Consider the following 20291-nt stretch of genomic DNA (forward strand, 5'->3'; position numbering starts at 1 on the left):
GACCTTGCTTTAAAAAAAAAAAAAAAAAAAGACAACAAACTGCTTCCAGAGAATTAGTGAAAGCTGAAAGAAACGAAACGTTAACTAGCTGACAGAAAAGAACTAAATTATTCAGAAAAAGTAGTGTTAGCTACCAAGATATTATACTATTAAAAAAAAAAGATATTGTACTATAACTAACTTTCTCCTGGATGTTTAGACAAGAACTTTGCAAATAAAGTTAGAAAAATACTAACATTTAAGTACAAGGTACTATTCATAATACTTAGAAATGTTTCCATATAGTTTAAGTTTCCTATTTTGCATATTTTATACTAAACACATGTGAGATTTTGCCATCTCCTATTGAAATAAGACAATTTACAGGGAAGGGAGTTTCAATACAAACCATCACCTTCTATATCAATTTAGTATTCTTCAAGGTGTTTGAAATTCGTTATTATCTCAGGGGATATTGTTGATCATTGTTAACTTAGTCTTATTATAAAGTATAAGAAATAAGATCTGAATAACTTAATAGAATTTCATTTTAATAAGTATATTTAAAGTTTATCACTTCCAAAAAACAGCATTTTAATTACATTCAAGTTGTATTCATTTTAAATACCAACAAACCCATCATTTACATATAGAGCTAGATATTACAAAACAGATGGAAATTAAAACAAGTTTTGAAGTCCTTCCAAATTTAGAACATTGTAAACTATGAAGTATATACCTAAAAAATTTACACATTATCAGGGAAACACAAGTTGCTCTAATAGGAAAAGAACTATAATACACATACACTGGAATACAATTCACATAGGTTCAATTTACAGGTATGTCTTAGAGTACAAAAAACCCCCAAAGCTAATAACTAGAAATATAGGCAAAATTATAGCTGACTTTCTAAACTAATGCACCACTATATAATGCTTTCCTAGAGAAAGTAAAAGGGTTCTCAAGATTTTATGTTGACCCATGATTTTCACTTGTTCTCAAATATAAAACCAGAGTTTTCTTTTGTCTTTAATTTACACTGTTTGTTTGCTTTTATAAGAATAACTAAAATGTGTCATGAGAAGTGCTATCAAACCTGTCTATTTAGAGCTCAGACATTTCTTTCATTTTCCCTGTTGCTCTATTTTCCCTTCAAAAAGTCTCTAAGGAAATTTTATAAACAGTGGTGGTAAAAAGATAAATAATTCTGAGATGGCAAAGAAATATGAGACTTGGCACTAGCACACGTTTACAAAAAAAAAATCCCCCATTTATTAAACCATATATGTGAAAAAGGAAAATCATATCTGAAAACATAAGCCAGTGAAAACATACTGAAAAAAAATGGAAGGCGGCACTTAGAATTGTGGGGCTTGCAGGTTTTACTTTGGAAGACACACAGCAAGCAAGCTACCAGTTGAGAATTTTAAAAAACTTGTATGAAGTTGTTTAAATTTTGAACTTGTTTCAGTCAAGTTGTAGCCAAAACAAAAAGGTCATAATTGCTGTGCTCATATAAGAGATGTGAGGAGGGAGGAAGGGAGAAATGCAGGGAAGGAGGGGGGAGAGGACGAAGGGAGGGAGAGGGAGGAAAGAGTAAGGTACACATCAGGTTAAAAGGGCAGGATTAGGAATAAAATTAAGCACTTAATCTAATCTGATCAGGAAGAAACTTTGCCCCATATTCAGATTTTATTGCATTTCATAATCACAAAAAAAGAACATCCATCTTATTTCTTAATGTGTCTCAAGTTAAAAATGGCAGAATGAATAGCCCTTAGTTAGCACATAAGATTTTTAAAAGGGACATTTGTAGAATTTCAGTGCTTTTGTTGTTGTCCTTGTTGTTTTCCCCGCTTCTTTTCATAGGTGTTGATGTATTTGCTTTCTAATGATAATCTTAAGAGTTGACTCTTCTAAAATGGTGTTCAGATGTTCTGACACATTCAGGTCTTTCTTAAACAACTTACTCTGCATTAAAAAGTCATCAATAAGAACTGTAATTCGGTGTTTTTAAAAATGAAATGTTTAACTTCAAATTAAGTTTGTTTAAAATAACTGCTATTGTGCCAAATGATGAAACTATTTTATTCATTACAAACATCATATAATCATTCTCTATGATCACTATAAAAATTTAAATGATTCCTTTCTCTTGTATATGAAGATGGTAGTTCTAAAGCTACACTCTAAAAAAAAAAAAGTGTTAAAAGCCCATTCGTAGCACACACTCCATCTCAGTTTTTGAAAGTCAGTGCATTCAGTGGTTATAAATAGGCATGATGTTCTTCCACAGCTAAGAGTTCTAGAAGAAAGGGGAAAAAAAAAAGATAAATAATCTGAAAAGTTCCTAATGATCACAAATACTGCCAATACTCAAAGTCAAGATGGTATAACCTGAGTGTCAATCAGTTGTGTTTTTTTCTCCCAAGGGAAGACGTTCCCATAACTGGAGCAACTGTTCACCAACCTGAGGTTCTAGTTCCTAGATAAATCAGAAGTCAAAATAAACATAAAAAGAACTGGATTGAAAATTTTTAATGACCAAAACCTATACTGATAAAATGTAACAAAACACTTTAAATTTCATTTTCCTACCACAGTATGCTAAAATCATATGGTATGAATTGTTCTAATTCTTTGCTTTAAGGTTTATGGAGTTGACTTCCAGATTTAAGATTACAGTTAATCTGCAAAATCTCTCAACTTTTGTGACAAAATGGCAACAGATTCCCATGGAGTCCTTCTGGAACTGTTTCTACTTAAAAATAATGGATTTTGTTTTTAATAGAGATTTAGCAAAAGCACTCAGCTGGAACTTCCAAAGGTTTACTGTGAAACCTAGCATATTTGATGTTGGGTTTTTCCCACAAAACTCTGTTAAGCAACTACATCTTCTTATCTTGAAAATTATTAAAATAGTTTTTCTTCTAAGAATTATTTCTAACTAACAGATATTTCTTCAAAATCATTACAGAATAAAATGAAATTATTCTCACACAACTGAAAAGAATGCCACTTTATAGTCCTCCTGTGGAATGCTACCTATGATAAGCACTTAAGAGGAACCTAAACACTTTTTACACAGTGATTTGAAACGAGTCATACTGGTTCAGATACATAACTAGCTGTGTAGCCTTAGGCAAAACTAATCTTTGAGTCTATTTTCTCCTATATAAAATTGGACTAATAATTTAATCATAAGAAATAAATTATATCTTATAAAGCAGCTAGCATAGTATTTGGTCAATATATATTAATTTGCATCATCTTAACTAGCTTAAAATGCATGTGAGTAGCATCATGAAGACAAAGCAAAACATAACAGAAATAAACAAGCCACTAGAATATAAAAGGTTATTTACTTTACATAATTAAAGCCAAAGAGAAGTTAAATACTATTGTCATCTTGAGACTCTGATTGCAACGAACAATCAGACACATTTACAAGTAGGTTTTTACTAGCTTTTTACAAACCTGAACCCGTTTCCCATGTGCATATGGAATGTAAAATTTGTACTCTTACATTTTATTCTCAATTAAGGCACTGGATAACAAGAAAACAAAGAGAAATAAAAGTTAAAAAAAAATGCCATTGTATACCTGCCCATCCCTGCTTATCTGCACTTTCTTGTTGTCATTCCATGGATTGAGTAAATGGTGTGCAAATTGAAAGGGAAGGCTTTCTTTTCGTATCCACTCCACTTTAAATACTCCTCCTAGTCCCGCAGAGCCCCAGTCTTGACTCTTTTCCCTTCCAATCTCAGAAGACATCCTAGAAAATCCCTGTAGGTAAAATGGGAGGAAGGAATAGAGGTGAGGAGGAGATTAACATGTCTAAATTTATCTGAGAAGGCTGAGTTTTTAAAATTTTAAGATAAAGATATAATATTAAAAAACAGAAACCTAACGGAAAACAAAAAATAGGTACTATTAAATTTTCATTAAAAGCTCTCTTAGCAAATTTTTAGGAGAAAAACAGTTCTAGCCTCCTAACAATTTCAAATATCAATAGTAATTTCTAAATAAAACAGCAATAGTTCTAAGTCCATATTTATTCCATAATAAATGGATACAAGTTAACTTCTAGGCTTTCATTTCCAAAAATTGTAACAAACATCAAATAATAAATGTATTATTTTATAAATTCAGGTATGCATTAAGTCAAGATGGGTGATGGTTAAGAAACATACTTAGTTTATTGATTGTCAATACTAACTTCCTTGGCCTATTTACATAAATATTTTACCAAAAGGTCAAGCTTCTCATTACTTTGAATCCACCTGAGAATTAGTAAATCTAAAGTTGTCTTCAGAAGGAAACATAGTTTATCTGGAAAGACTCTGGTAAGGCAAGGCAAAAACAAAGAGGACTTCAGTCCTATCATCCTCTAAAGAGATGCAATATATCCCTCATTCTCAATCAAGCAAAAGACATTCTTGCATTCTGATGCAATGAAAAGCCAGCTGTTTTTCTAAAAATCTCTATGATTTAACCTATAGCCAGAACAACCCCATTTTACTGATTCAGGGTGGCTCACCTGGAAATGTCCAGATCCTTGAACAGAAAATACCAAGTAAACCATGCCGCTTTCCCAAAAGGCTCGATTTAGCTTCCGTTCATTACTAGGAGTTGTAGACCAGATACCCTTCTGTTGAGAAATTTCAAGGTTTCTCAAATTGCTACTCTTCATTATGAAGTATCGAACAGGCATGTTTGGTCTTGGTGAAGGAGATTTTGATCCCTATAAAAGAATACATAAGTTCTTGAAAGGTAATCTGACCTTTCAAAACCAATAGGCTCCATTAAATAACATCTTCATAAACATATAAGCCAAAATATTTTACCATATATTCAACAAATGCAAATAGCTCTATCATGTCTGAAACCTATACAAGACTCAACCAAAATAAAGTTAGCTAAAAACAAGTACTCATTTTCAGAGCATTCAAAATCCCTTATCAACAAAGGATCCTGGAGTACCAACTTTGGTTTATACCTCAAATATACTTTCAGAAAATGTTTTAATACACTTTCAAAATCGGAAAACAAAACATATATTTCTCCAGCTTACTGCCTGGAGGCAGTTTTCAGAGGACAAAGAAAAACAGTCCAGTGGTCTCATTAAGTTGTGCAGAAAGAAACTGGAGTTCAGAGACCGAAGTGGCTACTGTGCATGGCAATGTACTATGTTAGATAGAAAGGAGCTGCACATAAAGAGAGCTCCAAAGAAAATGCAGAGGGGTTCCCACAAGTTTTTGGCTAAGTACTGACCTGAACATGAGTGAGAAAAAAGATAAATAACCCAAGGCTAGGGAAAGATCCAAAGGAAAACAAGTAGACCAAACAATTCCTAGAGCTCACACATGGCTGGGAATATTTCATGTTATCTTCAGCCAGAACAGATAGAACCTGTAATACATATGGTACTGGCCCACAGAAGGGCCATACCTTAGTATTGGAACTAAATTAATAACAGTATAAAGACTGCTCTAGCCCGACCCTAACATTGCTTAAAAGCAAACTTCAAAAGGATTCAACTGATTGCAACTAAACTGAATCAGAACAAAGCCTAACCCTATTGAAAGGGATATACAAAAACCGAGCTGCCCAACAAAATTACAAGAAACACAAAACAGGAGAATATACAAAGGTTGTTATTTACATAATGAAGGCCAAAGAGAAGTTAAATATTGTTGTCATCTTGAGACTCTGATTGCAATGAGCAATCAGACACATTTACAAGTAGATTTTTACTAGCTCTTTACAAATCTGAACCCATTTCCCATGTGCATATGGAATATAAAATTTGTACTCTTACATTTTCTCCACAAAGCACTGGATAACAAGAAGACAAAACAGAAACAAAAGTGAAAGAAAAAAATGCCAAAAGTAATACACAGAAACAGTCTCAGAGATGACTGAGTTCATGTAGTTAGGAGACAAGAATGTTAAAGCATCTGTTATAAAAACATTCATTATGTTCAAAAAAGTAGAGGAAAACTTGAACATAATGAGAGGAGAAATGGAAGATATTATTTACTTAATTTTTTTTAGGGAGACAGAGTCTCACTCTGTCATCCAGGCTGGAATGGCACAATCATAGCTCACTATAACTTCAAATTCCTGGGTTCACGTGATCCTCCTGCCTTAGCCTCCCCCGAAGCTAGCAATACAGGTGGCCCATCACCATGCCCAACTAGTTTTTTTATTCTTTTGTAGAGATGATGGGGTCTTCCTACGTTGCCCAGGTTGTTCTCAAACTCCTGGCCTCAAGCTATCATCACAACCTGGCCTCCCAAACCATTGGGATTACAGACATAAAACAAGCCCAGCCAGAAGATATATATACATATATATGTGTGTGTGTGTATATATATATTTTTAAAATTTTTAAAAGACCCGAAAGGAACTTCTAGAGATGAAAATACAGCATTTGAAAACACATGAGAAGGAAAGAACACCAGATTAGACACCAAAAATGACTGAAAAAAATGAAGAGAACATCAGTGACCTGTGGAACCATATGAAATGGTCTTGTATCTGTGTATCCAGAGTCCCAGAAAGGAGGTTCTTCAGGCAGAAGTAAATAATACAAAGTGCACATTCGTATTAACACAAAAGAATAATGAGCACAAGATTAGTAAATAATAAATATAAAAATATATTTTTCTGGCTTTGAAATCTTTGTACAAGGTAATTGACTATGTAAAATAAAAATAATACATTATAGCATTTATATAAAAACAAAATGTATGAAAACAGTAACACAAAGGAGTAAAGTGTAAAATAAAAGAACACTGTTGGCCAGGCGCGGTGGCTCACGCTTGCAATCCCAGCACTTTGGGAGGCTGAGGTGGGCGGATCACTTGAGATCAAGAGTTCGAGACCAGCCTGACCAACATGGTGAAACCCTGTCTCTACTAAAAAATACAACAAATTAGCCAGGCGTGGTGGCACATGCCTGTAATCCCAGTTACTCAGGAGGCTGAGGCAGGAGAATGGCGTGAACCCAGGAGGTGGAGCTTGCAGTGAGCTGAGATCACACCACTGCACTCCAGCCTGGGTGACAGAGTGAGACTGTCTCAAAAAATAAAAAATAAAAATAAATAAATAAATGGCTTCATTAGTGAATTCTATCAAATATTCAAGGAAGAAATAATACCAATTCTACACATCTCTTCTAAAATACTGAAGTGGGACAAACACTTCCCAACTAATCTTATGAGGCCAGCATTACTCTGACATCAAAACCATACAAAGATACATAACGAAAAAGAACTACAGCATAATGCCCCTCATGAACAAAGATCCCTCATTTAACAAAATCAAATCCAGCAATATATAAAAATAACACCACGACCAAGTGAGGTATAAACATAAGAAAATCAAGCAAGGAATTCACCATACTAATAGACAAAAAATGCTTTCCTCCTAAGATCAAGGCAAAGATATGTGGCTCTCAACACTGAACAACATTTTACTGGAGGCTCTGGCCAGAGAGATAAGGTAAAAAAGAAATAGCAATCAGATTGAAAAGGAAAAAAAGTAAAACTATCTTTATTATCAGAGGGCATAAAAAGCTAATGGAATTAATAAATGAAGTAAGGTCATAAGACTCAGGGCAAATATACAAATATCAAATGTATTTGTACATACTAGCAATGAACACCTGCAATTAAAATTCTAAAAAACAGTATCAAAAACATTAAATACTTAGGGATAAATTTAACAAAAAATGTGTAATACTTGTACTCTGAAATTTATAAAACATTGTTGAGGGAAATTAAAGACTATCCAAATAATGAACAGATATACTATGCTTATGGATTAGAAGACTAAAAAGTGTTGATTGTTGATTTTTTTCAAATTGATCTATAGATTCAATGCAATTCCACTCAAAATACCAACTGTAGAAACTGATGAGCTGACTTTAAAGTTTATACGAAAGTACAAAGGACCTGGAACAGCCAAAACAATATTGAAGAAGATAAACAAAGTTGAAGGACAACTGATTGAAGGTGAAGGATTAACTGATTTCAAGACTTACTATAAAGCTACTAAAATAATGTCAGTGTACCACCGGCAAATATATATATAAAATACCATATATAAATATACTATATATTATATATATTAATAATATATAAATGCATAGTATATAAATATATTAATATATATCATATATTGAGAGAGAGAGGGGGAGAAAGAGAGAGAGAGACAGATTAATGAAACTAAAGAGTCCAATAAGTAGACCACATATTTACGGCCAGTTGATTTTTAACAAAGGTGTCAAAGTAACTCAATGGAAAAAAAAATGGTTTTTAACAAATGGTACTGGAACAATTGTATAAGCAAAAGATTGCCAACTATAAAATTTCTAAAAGAAAACACAGGAGAAAATTATGATCTTGGGTTTGGTACACAAAATTTCTTAGTACAGAAAAAATACAAATCATAATAGAAAAAGTTGATGAAATGGACTCCATCAAAATGAAAAACATTTGCTCTTCAAAAGATACTGTTAAGGAAATGGAAAAACAACATATCTAACACATATTGTTAGAAAACATATGCAAAACATATAATAATTAAGCCTTGTACCCAGAATATACAGAAAACTCTTACAACTCAGTGAAAGATGACAAATCACCAAAAACTAACAACAAAAAATGAACTAAAATTTGAACATTTCACAAAGATGATACACAATGGCTAATAAGCACATGAAAAGATGCTCAACATCATTAGTAACTGGGAAAATACAAATTAAAACTATAATGGCCTATTACTACATACCCAACTGGAATGGCTAAAATTACAAAGGCTAATAATGCCAAATACTGTCAAGAATATGGAACAAATGGAACTCTTAAAGATTGTTAAAAGAAATGCAACATAGTACTGTCATTTTGGAAAACAGTTGGACAGTTTCTTGTAAAGCTAAATATACATTTATCAAACAACTCAAACAATACTAATCCTAGGGATTTGCCAAAAAATAGAAGACATATTTAGACACAAAGATTTAACTTGAATGTTAGTACCAGTTAGTACAATGTTAGCAACTTTATTCATAACAGCCAAAAAGTGCAAACAACCCAAATGTCCATCAACTGATGAATGGAAAAACAAACCAGTCTATCTAGAAAAGGAATACTACTCAGCAATAAGATAAACTAATAATATACTCAACAATATGGATAGATTGTTGATACATTCAATCTTATGTATGTAGCATTTTGTGTCTGGTTTATTTCACTTAATATAATTTCAAAAGGATTCTATTAAGTGAAATAAGCCAGACACAAAACGTTACATATATATGATTCCATTTACAGGAAATTCCAGAAAAGGCAAAACTCAAGGGACAAAGAGCAGAACAGTGGGTTACCAGGGAGTAGGGGTGATGGAAATATGTAGATGACTGTGGTATAGTTACATGATTGTTTACATTTGTCAAAATTCATTAAATTATACAGTTTAAACTGGTGAACTTTATTGTAAATTACACCTGAATAAAGGTGTATAAATAAACCAAAAAACTTCAAAACCTAAGAATGCAAATCTACAAAAACATTTATTTTTCTCTTATTTAACAAAGAGTATTTCAATAGACACATTCACCAAAATACAATATTCAGCTAAATAACCTCTAATCAAATACCTACTCAGCTACTAAAACAGGAAAGTAACAGTAATCACATCATGAACATTTGAAATTATTCTTATTACAAGTTTTTTTAAAGGTACAGTTTTCAATTCCATATCAACATTTCCTACCTTCCTAACCCTATCCTACATTTTGTTTTTTAAATATAACCACTGTAGAAATCAATTAACAACAGACAGAAACCACTGTTTTCAATTCTGAAATTATAAACCAAAGTTAAATTAATCTTTTTGTTATTTATTTTAGCAAAAAAGTTTCTAAAGGGCTGGGCATGGTGGCTCACACCTGTAATGCCTGCCACTCGGAGGCTGAGATGGGAGGATCACTTGAGCCCAGGAGTTTGAGGCCAACCTAGGCAACAAAGGGAGATCCCCATCTACAGAAAAAGAATTTTTCTTTAATCAGCTGGGCATGGTGGCATGCACCTGTGGTCCCAGTTACTCAAAAGCTGAGGTGTGAAGATCACTTGAGCCCAGGAGTTCAAGGCTGCAGTAGATATGATTGTACCACAACACTCCAGCCTGGGTAAAAGAGTAAAACCCCATCTCAAAAAAAAAAGGTTTGAAACAAATAGCAAACAAATAATAAACAGCCTAACTATGTGCCAGTAGTGAATGATCTATAGTTTTAAAACATTCTAAAATACCCCAAGATGGTAATAACTAGATATATTTGGCACACAGGAAAAATTTTACATTTACTCAAAGTGTATCAAGTTTGCTAGCTTCAACTTACATCTAGAAAAGAGGCCACAATTAGAAAAGTACTCTAATTGTTTTACAATTTTATTTACCTAGCATTACATGTGCTACAAATCTGTTCATTACTACATTTTCTTTCAGATACTCTACCTTTCCTGAGGATGGAGGAGAAGGACTAGCACAAGGACTTGGGTAACTACTGCTGTCTGTAGATTTCACAGAAGACTGATCTGATTGGTCCTCGGTGCCTCGTTTAGGATGTAAAATTCCTCTATCTTTGTACTTCTGAGGTGGGTATAATGCTGGAGATGGAGATTTCATCAGTATTCTTGAGCAAGAAGGAGGAAGCAAAGATCAGTTATATATAAGTTCGTAATACAAAGATCGGTTATATATAAGTTTATAATACAAAGCAGATGCCATTTTAATCCAAAGTCCCAATGATCTTATGATTTATGGAATATTACTTAAAAATACTAAGGTCAGGAAATATAGATGTCTATGACAGTTCTAAATTTACACCTAACTGGGTATGAGATCCTGGGCGAGCCTCTTAACTTATTGGAGCTTTAATATCCTTATCTGTTAAATAAAAGGATTATATCTAAACTCCAAGATTTTTCTATTCTAAAATTCTATGAATAAATGCCACAAACATGGCAGTCAGGAATTTCATAATTTTTCTTAAAGTACGGGTCTTTTGGGACAATCAGACATTAAGTGCTTCCTGATATATTGCAATATAAAGTTCACAACACCACCTATAAAATATTATTGTTAAAACATTGGATCCAATCAAGCCCTGAGAGCTAACCACCAGCTTACATAAGATACATAGGGTATGGAGTCCGGGCGCAGTGGCTCACGCCTGTAATCCCAGCACTTTAGGAGGCTGAGGTGGGCAGATCATGAGGTCAGGAGTTCGAGACCAGTCTGACTAACATGGTGAAACCCCACCTCTACTAAAAATACAAAAATTAGCCGGGCGTGGTGGCGTGCATCTGCAAGTCCAGCTACTCAGAAGACTGAGGCAGGAGAATTGCTTGAACCCAGGAAGCGGAGGTTACAGTGAGCTGAGATTGCGCCACTGCACTCCAGCCTGGGCGACAAAGCGAGACTGTCTCAAAAAATAAAACATAAAAATAAATAAAAAATAAAAGATACATAGGGTATAGAAATAAATAGTGCCAGGAAAAAGCAGAGACAAATCCAGAATGTGGGACATCTCACAGTACCACTGACCTAGTTTCTTGAACATTTCACCGACTTGATTTATCTAACATTATTTTGTTTTTTCTTTCTTGCTTCTTTTCTGTTTTGGCTTATATATTTAAAAGTAAATCCCACACATCATGTCATTTTATCCTTCCATATTTAAATATGCATCTGTTAAAATGGGTGCATTGTCCCTACATAACCAATCCCAATAAAATTATAATTTCCTCAATTGTCTCAAATTATTGATTCATTTGCATCAGCATACAAGGAACACTCATGCATTATATATTAGTATGTCATGTTTCTTGAATCTAACAATTTTTCATAGGCTGGTTTAGGAATAACTCTGCTACAGAATAATTCCTATGGAAATATATTCCCACATTCTAAATAACTAATGCTCAAGAAAATTCTAGAACAATATTTTCAAAAAGTGGGGAGTATCTAAGTAAAAAATGTACTTTTTAGTCTCCCTTTTTCTCAGCAGAGTCTAGACCAGAAAGAAAGGTTCAGGCACGCATTTTATAAGCTTTCCTTGGAAACTGGTTAAATTACTACTAAAATGTAGTATCTGAAGAACATGGAAACCAATGTTTTATTCCTCTTTAATTAAAGTCTTAAATGATATTAAGCCTTTATATTTCATTCAAATATGCAAAAATCTGATCAAAAAAAGGCACTAAAACCCCACCTGATCCTTGAAAACAGTAAGCATTATGTATTTTTTATGTTTCCATTGTTTCTATTTTCAGTTTAACTATAAAATCAAATTCTTATTATAGAGACTTTTCTACAGTATTGCCAAAACTAGCCTCATAGCCAAGAATGTTTTTTGTTATGAATTTTAACAAGGTGAAAACCTGATATAAAATAACTTAAATTTGATTCTAACAAACGTTTTTATAACCAGAAACACTTCTGAATCATGGCCAATGATTTACTGTAACCACTATCATATTACTGGAATATATTTTTTACATAAATAATTCAGTATGAAGTGTCTCATTAATATTCATAAACAAAAACAACACATTTAATTGCAAAAGAACAAAAGAAGAATTTGGCTAAATTATAACAGAAATGTTGTCATATGACAGTAAATTTGTTTATTATATGCCTCCCCTCAATCAAATGTAAATCCTCTGGAGGAGATCTTATCTGTTTTGTACACTTCTAGATCCCTCACACCAAGAACTGGCATTGCATGTGTCACTGACTGAAGTACTTTTCTGTAGGAATGCTAGTCAGCAGTACCGATATCTAGATAAGGCTTATAAGGAGGTTGTTCTTCTAAACGGCCATAGCCAGTACAGCTCAGGGTATCTAGGTAAAATGTTACTTCACATATATCAAGTAAAATATATAATCTTTCTTAAAATACCTATATATTTTTGAGAGATCCAATTCTAGAAATTAGATATTTTGACCTTTTCCTGACAAAGAGTTGCCTTATTAAATAACTGACAGATACCAATAGTTTAAAATTCATATTAACAATACTTAGAAGAATTAAGTTGGACAAGTAGAAAACTCTTTGCACGTTATTGCTACCTTTTCATGAATCTTAGATTATAAAAAAGTAATTTTTAAATATTATAAAAGCACATGATTATAAGATAAATAATTCATTTTCCTGAAGAAAAAGTGACCCACTTTGGTAAAATGTCATAAATTTACCTTTCTGCAGTAGTACACTCATCAGAAAATTCAGTATCTGCTGAACTTTTCCTACTATTATTTGACCTCCAAGAAGAGGCCAAAGGAAGCTCTTCTGAAGACATAGGCCTTGGCCTTTGACCAATCCCAGATGGTTGTTGTAAACCTGCAGACTGTTCTTCAGTGCTTAAAACAGCTATAATTGCTCTTATGGTAGCTTCATCAACTTGAGACCAAGGTTTAGATGGAGCTCTCATTCGGCGTAAAAATAAGCTATGCCACTTCTGTCTGAGCTGCAGCAATAAACTAGCTGCCTGTAACAGTTCAAATAGATACAAGCAAATGAATATCACATATGCAAAACACTTGTTTGATTAGTTTCCATTAGTTTGCAACTGTTTCCAATAAACATATTTCACATTTCATATAATTTACTACCAATTTCATTATTTTTAATGGGTGAATGAAATAAAATTTATTTATTATATTTTAGGCACTAAGACACAAAATCAAATTAAATAGTCTAATAAGAAAGACAGTAAACAATAGTTGTGGTAGAGTGTGATTAATACTGGAAAAGTAGCAGCAGGGTAAATAAAAATATGTGTAGTTCATAGTGTTATTTTAGTGCCTGTAGAACATCCAAATGATCATGTCCTGAAGGCAGCTGGATTCATAGAAAGGTCTAAGATACAGCTCTAAACTTGAAAGTCACCAGTTCGTAAATTATTGCAAAATATACACATAGAGGTAAAGTCTCCGGGGACCGTACAGAGGGAGTAAGAAGATAAGAGTAAGACACAAAGTGCTAGACAACTTAAAATTTAAGGCACAAACACATACAGCGGGGTCTGTGAAACAACTAAGAAGGACTGACTACACAGAAAGAATTAAGAAAGATTAATGTTACAGTAACTAGTGACAAAGAATTTGGGGCAGGAGTAAGGAAGAAAATTGGTGAAGGGCAGGAGTACAAAAAGGAGGATATGGACAATAGTGATAAATAATATAGAGAGGTCACATTTATCCAGGACAGCAGACTGACTTTGATAATATGAAGGACACAGTTGACCCTGGCAAGTACAGTTTCAGTGAAGTGATGGATTGGTGGGAATGGAAGTGAGAGTGTAGTAGGTTGAAGTGATGAATGAATGGATGCTAAAATAGTAAACCTAGCCAGTGTTAACTACTGACAGCTTGGCACCTCCCAAAAATGTATAGAGAATGATCTTGAACAGTAGAGATAGAATCAAGGGGAGGCTCTGTCACAAAAATTTGTAATTTGAAAAGAAACATTCCTCCTCCCTCAAACCCCCAATTCAGAAGTATATGAAAAAGAGAAAATAGTATGAAATCATATCTTTCTCTCAGAAACATAGTTATACAAAATAAAGGGAGTTCCTGTGTACCCGATACTCAATACTTTCTTATATATCCAGAAATATTCAAGGATTACTGCTATAGTTAGAAGTTTTTGTCCCCTTCAAAACTTCATGTTGAAACTTAACCTCCAATGCAATAGTAATGGGAGGTGTTGGCCTTTGAGGGGTGACTGAGTCATGAGGGCTCTGGCTTCACAAATGGGACTAAGTATCCTTATAAAAGAGCTTGATGGAGGGAATTTATCCCCTCTTGCCCTTCTGCCTTTTGCAGTGTGAGGACACAGTATTCCTCCACTCTAGAGGAGGCAGGGTTCAGCAGCCCTCGCCTGATGTCAGCACCTTGATCTCAGACTTAACATCCTTCAGAACTGTGAGAAATAAATTTCTGTTCTTTATAAATTACTATAGCAGCAACAACAGACTAAGACAATTACCTTGCTTAAATAATGAGCCACAACTAGGTTTTCCAAGTCCTCTGTTGGAATAAACCCCAATACAGAAAAGAATTAATGAGGTCCCTATGAAAACTGAAAAACAGCTGTATTCTCTGATACTAAGGGCTCAATAGTAAAGGAAAAATTTTTATCATACTATATATCAATTCACACTAACTGAATGAAAGAAATGTATTACACTACTTGAAAGCAACTTACCTCTGGCTCTAGTTTGAAATTGAGCCACTCATCAAGTTTCAAGGCTGCCAAATTAGCTGTAGTTTTGTCCTCCATTTCACTATCACTACTGTCATTGGGAATGCCATCCACTGTCCAAGTACATAATGAAAAAAAAAATCACTTTTACCTTCTTACATTATGGCAAAAAACTTAGAAGAATAAATATGCTTCATATACACAAACCTTCCTGACATACAACAATTTGTGTGGGAAGTTCTTCAAAGCCAAAAGATCACATATTAAATCTCAATATTTATTTAAACGGAAAAAAAAAAGGGACAATTTGAAGACTATAATCTCTCATCATGATGCAACAAAACAAAAAAGAAAAGAATATAAAATTTGAAGCACAATCTTTAATAACTGGATGAAAAAGAACATAATTCAAGGAAGGAATGACTACACTACATATCAAGAACTATGAAAGGTGCCCAAAGTAATACTCTTATAAAGTCACAGCTAAATATATCTAAGAAAAATAGCATAAAACCCAAAGAATAGTAGAAGAAAATAGAAAATAAAAAAAGATGAATTAGAAAGACAAAATGATAATTAAAACTATAAGCCAGTTCTTTGTAAAGATTAATAGATAACCCTATGTAAATTTAATAAAGAAGAAAGCAAAAATCTATCTGCAAGATCAGGTGAAAATGAGATTATAAAAATTAATACAGAACGTATTATAAAATTAATATGAAATTGATATAGGCTAAAATATACAGCATGTATAAATAATAAATTTGAAATCTTCAAAGAAATTTATTATTTTCTACACAAAAATTACTAAAACTGAAAGTAGAGGAATTAGAAGAACCCAAATATATTTAAGGAAGAAATCAGAGATATCCTTAAAGAACATCAACAAAGAAATCCAGAACACCAAGTCTCTCAATTTTGCATGGAATCAAATAATGACCATTCCTTTAATGAGACAAATCTAAACCTAAACCAAAACCTGATTAACACCTGAAAGCTACATACCAGAACATGTATGAACACACACCACACAAACCCCTACAGGTGAGCCTCACCAATGAAGAGAAATATAAGTTTTAAATAAAATGTTAGAAAAATATCCAGCAATGTAATAAATCACACTTAGTCCAAAGAAGGTTTATTTTTAGAATAAAATAACAGTTCTGTAAGAAAATCTATATACCACATCAATAGACTAAATAATTTCTGATTATATGAACAAATGCTCAAATGCTATTTAGTAAATTCAACAAATTTTAACACACATACAAAACAAAACAAACAAACAAAAAACCTTCTATGCCAGGTTTGGTGACTCATGCCTATAGTCCCAGCTACTCAGGAGGCTAAGGTGGGAGGATCACTTGAGCCCTGGAGTTCAGGGTTACAGTGAGCTATGACTACTGCACCACTGCACTCCATCCTGAGTGACAGGGTGAAACCCTCTCTCTTAAAAAACACACAAACACACGCACAGACACACACACACAAAACACTATTCCGTTATTTAAAAGGAACCTTTTGTTAAAATTAACATTATAATCAATAGTATAACTTTAGAATCTGAAACTTTAAAATTCAGTAAGACAAAATGGACCATTAATTCAGTTTTCTAATATCTTCAAAAGAAATTAAAGGAATACATTTTGGTAATAAATGAAAGTATTAGCACCTGAAGGTAATATAATTAAATAAATACAAAATCCAAAGGATTAATGAGTTTAGTAAAGTAACAAGGTACATAAAATATGTCTGCAATAATGTTTGTAAAGTTCAGCAAGAAAATTACACAAAGAGAATCCATTCACCATGACAACTGAAAACAGCAACAAAAGAATCTTAAGAATCACCTTAGGAAATATCCCCAACCTTTATAAAAGTTACCAAAAAATATATATTTTTTTAAGATAAATTTAAAATAAGGCATGGCTAAATAAAAGATACTAAATTTCCTGGATGGAAACATTAAATTAACATACAAAAAGAGGCCTAGGTGTGGTGGCTCACGCCTATAATCCCAACATTTTGGGAGGCCGGGGTGAGCAGATTGTTTGAGCGCAGGAGCTCAAGATCAGCCTGGGCAACATGGCGAAACCCATCTCTACAAAAAATATGAACATTAGCCAGGCATGGTGATGTGTGCCTTTAGTCCCAGCTACTAGGGAGACTGAGGTGGGAGAACCACTTGAGCCTGGGAGACAGAGGTTGCAATAGGCTGTAACTACACCACTGTACTTCAGCCGGAGGGACAGACCAAGACCCTGTCTCAAACAAACAAACAAACAAACAAACACAAAAGAATTGTTGTTTGCAAAAGGATTACAAGAAGATGACTAATGAATATTCATTATTTAAAAAATAGGTAAGATTATCAAACAATAGTTCAGTAACAGAAAGGCAGTAAAGAGTCACAGCTAGAGTTTCTACTACCAGATATAAGAATTTATTAAACAAAAATACTAAACAAGAAGGCGCAATATAAAGGCAGAAATGTAAAGGAACAGAGTATACAAAAAGGTTAAAGATATCAAATTTAATATGCAATCATGCAAGCTTTCTAAAGGAGGATATATAAGAACTACCTAATAAATTGTACAAATGAGGGGAAAGCACTTGGAAAAACTTAGATCTTTGTTTTAAGTCAGAATCAACACAACATGGTTTAAAAAATCTTAAAATCAAATTATAGAAAACAAAACAATAATTATCATATCAGTGGAAGGATGAAATTTTCTCAGTTTTGAAAGTGAATAGTATAGGAAAAGATTATTCAGTTTAAATACACAGCAATCAAAACTCAGAACTCAAAATACGTAACACTAAAATGAATAACAGATTGAACTGAACATGATAGAAAAAATATTAATGATATCTTTAAATTATAAAGCTATTATTCAAATTTTGAGTAAAATACCAGTTTTACTGATTCAGACTGAGTAGGCATACAAATCAACCAAATAAATGGGTAGAAGATGAAAAAAAAAAACTCAACTAAAGGGAAATATAAAGAAATGCATGGAGAGTTATTTCTGACAGAAATAAAAAGAGCAAATTAAGGAATCTTTAAATATTTTATCTTTAAAACCAACACCAAATGATGGCATAGTTGCCATGAAATTCACTCTCAATGGTGCTAATATGGTTGAGTATGGAGGAAGAACCATAAATAATATCTATGCATTTTTATAAATTCCCACTTCAAAAAGTTTTATCACAAAGAAAATATTAAATGCATTAAAGCAAAAGGACACACAGATGAAGATGTCCATGTAGCAATGCCCCATAATCTCATAAATTATCAATCATACTATTTCTACTCTCTTCATACAAACTTAATGCCCTCAGTCTCTCAAAGCACATTCAATAGAGCTAATCACTCCCTTCCTTGAAACAGATTTACCTCCAACACTGAACCACTCTTTCTTCCGCTACTCAAATGTATACATTCTCTTTAGGAAACCCATTCTCATGTCTATAAATATCATTTACAAGCTGATGACTTCCAAATTTGTATTGCTAGCCCAGACATCTTCCCTGAGCTCCAGAAATGCATATCCAACTGCTTCCTGAAAAAAAAAATTTACTTAGAATGTCTTAGCCATCTCAAACTTAACATGTCTAAAAAGAACCCTTAATTTCTCCCCTACACAACTTGCTCTTTGCAGTTTTCTGAATCTCAAATGAGTGACAAGCTACTATAACCAAAATCTGAGAATTGACTCCTCCCTTTCCCTTACTACCCACATTCAATCTAGCAGTTACTAGTACCTTCAAAATAATTTTATATCTACTTCTCTTCATATCCACAATCACTATCCTATCTCTGAGCCATCATCTTCTGTTAGAAGACCACTGCAAAAGCCTCCTACCTGCCTCCACTCTTCTATTCTTGTAATTACTCCTGTAATTCATCCCCTTAGCCAAAATGACCTTTTGGAACATACCACATCATGTCATTCCTTCAACTTTTAATGGCTTCCTTTTCTTTGCATTTCTATGGCCTACAAGTCCATGCTTTCCTTTCAACCTTATCGTTGCCCTCCTCCATTGACCAACGCACTCCAATCACACAGCCTTTCTGTCAATTCCTAGATCATTTCCTAGCACAGACTCTTGGGGCTTTCCCTCTTTCTCTACCTGCAGCCCATTTCTGCTTCTTTCATGTGGCTGGCTCTTCTCATATTGTAGGTCTCAATTTAAGTCTTCTCAGAAAAACTTGTTTAGGCTTTCTTTCAAGTAGGTTACCTCTAAGGCAGTCTTCTTTGTGTTTTCTTAATAGTATCACGCAGATAATTTATTTTTTACTGTCTAACCTCACTACTGTGTAAATTCCTAAGGACAGACACACTCTATTATACCTTCAATGCCTAGCATAGTACCTGACATATAGTAGGTACTAAATATTTGCTGAATCACTAAATAGCAAATAATTTGAAATCATCAAGATGTCCAACTATGAAGGAACATTTTAAATGTGTTATGCCAAGGGATCAATCAAAGATGGCTTATTAGAAGCAGCTGCAGTCTGCAGCACTCACAAAGAGGAATGAAAAGGCACAATGAATTCAGCACCTTCAACTGAAATATCCAGGTTCTCATATTCGGACTGACTAGGCATACAAATCAACCCATAGAGAATGAAGAAAAGTAGGTGAAGGCGACGGCTCACCCAGGAGCAGCACAGAGCCAAAGGAACCCCCACACCCAGCCAAGGGAAGCAGTGAGTGATTACATGACCCCTCCTGGGAAACCATGTTCTCCCATGGATCTTTGCAACCTGTGAATCAGGGGATCCCTTCGTGAGCCCATGCCACAGATCTGTATGGAGTCTCGGCAGAGCAACCACTCAAGGCACACACAGAAACCCAGGAGTTTTACATACTCTGGCCCTGGGATCCCTACCAAGGCAGGAAATCTGTTTGTACATATCCCTAGAAAGGGGGCTGAATCCAGGAAGCCAAGCAGCATCATTTCGTGGGATCCACTTCCATGGCACCTCACCAATTACAACCAACTGGCTTGGAATCCC

At 33.8% G+C, this 20291-nt stretch overlaps 1 protein-coding gene across 1 annotated transcript in view; it reads right to left on the reverse strand.

Moving 5' to 3' along the window:
* Nucleotides 1-513: 513 nt before the first annotated feature.
* The window catches only part of YTHDC2 (YTH N6-methyladenosine RNA binding protein C2), an 80922-nt gene continuing 61144 nt past the window's right edge, over nucleotides 514-20291 (reverse strand). Inside the window, 7 exon segments of the mRNA XM_017848444.1 lie at nucleotides 514-2287; nucleotides 2380-2467; nucleotides 3586-3768; nucleotides 4523-4726; nucleotides 10507-10684; nucleotides 13252-13544; nucleotides 15266-15375. Coding sequence (XP_017703933.1) covers nucleotides 2387-2467; nucleotides 3586-3768; nucleotides 4523-4726; nucleotides 10507-10684; nucleotides 13252-13544; nucleotides 15266-15375 — 1049 coding nt within the window. The 3' untranslated portion in view covers nucleotides 514-2287; nucleotides 2380-2386.

The sequence above is a fragment of the Rhinopithecus bieti genome, unplaced genomic scaffold (assembly GCF_001698545.2).
Source record: "Rhinopithecus bieti isolate Rb0 unplaced genomic scaffold, ASM169854v2 scaffold_31072, whole genome shotgun sequence".
Classification (NCBI taxonomy): domain Eukaryota; kingdom Metazoa; phylum Chordata; class Mammalia; order Primates; family Cercopithecidae; genus Rhinopithecus; species Rhinopithecus bieti.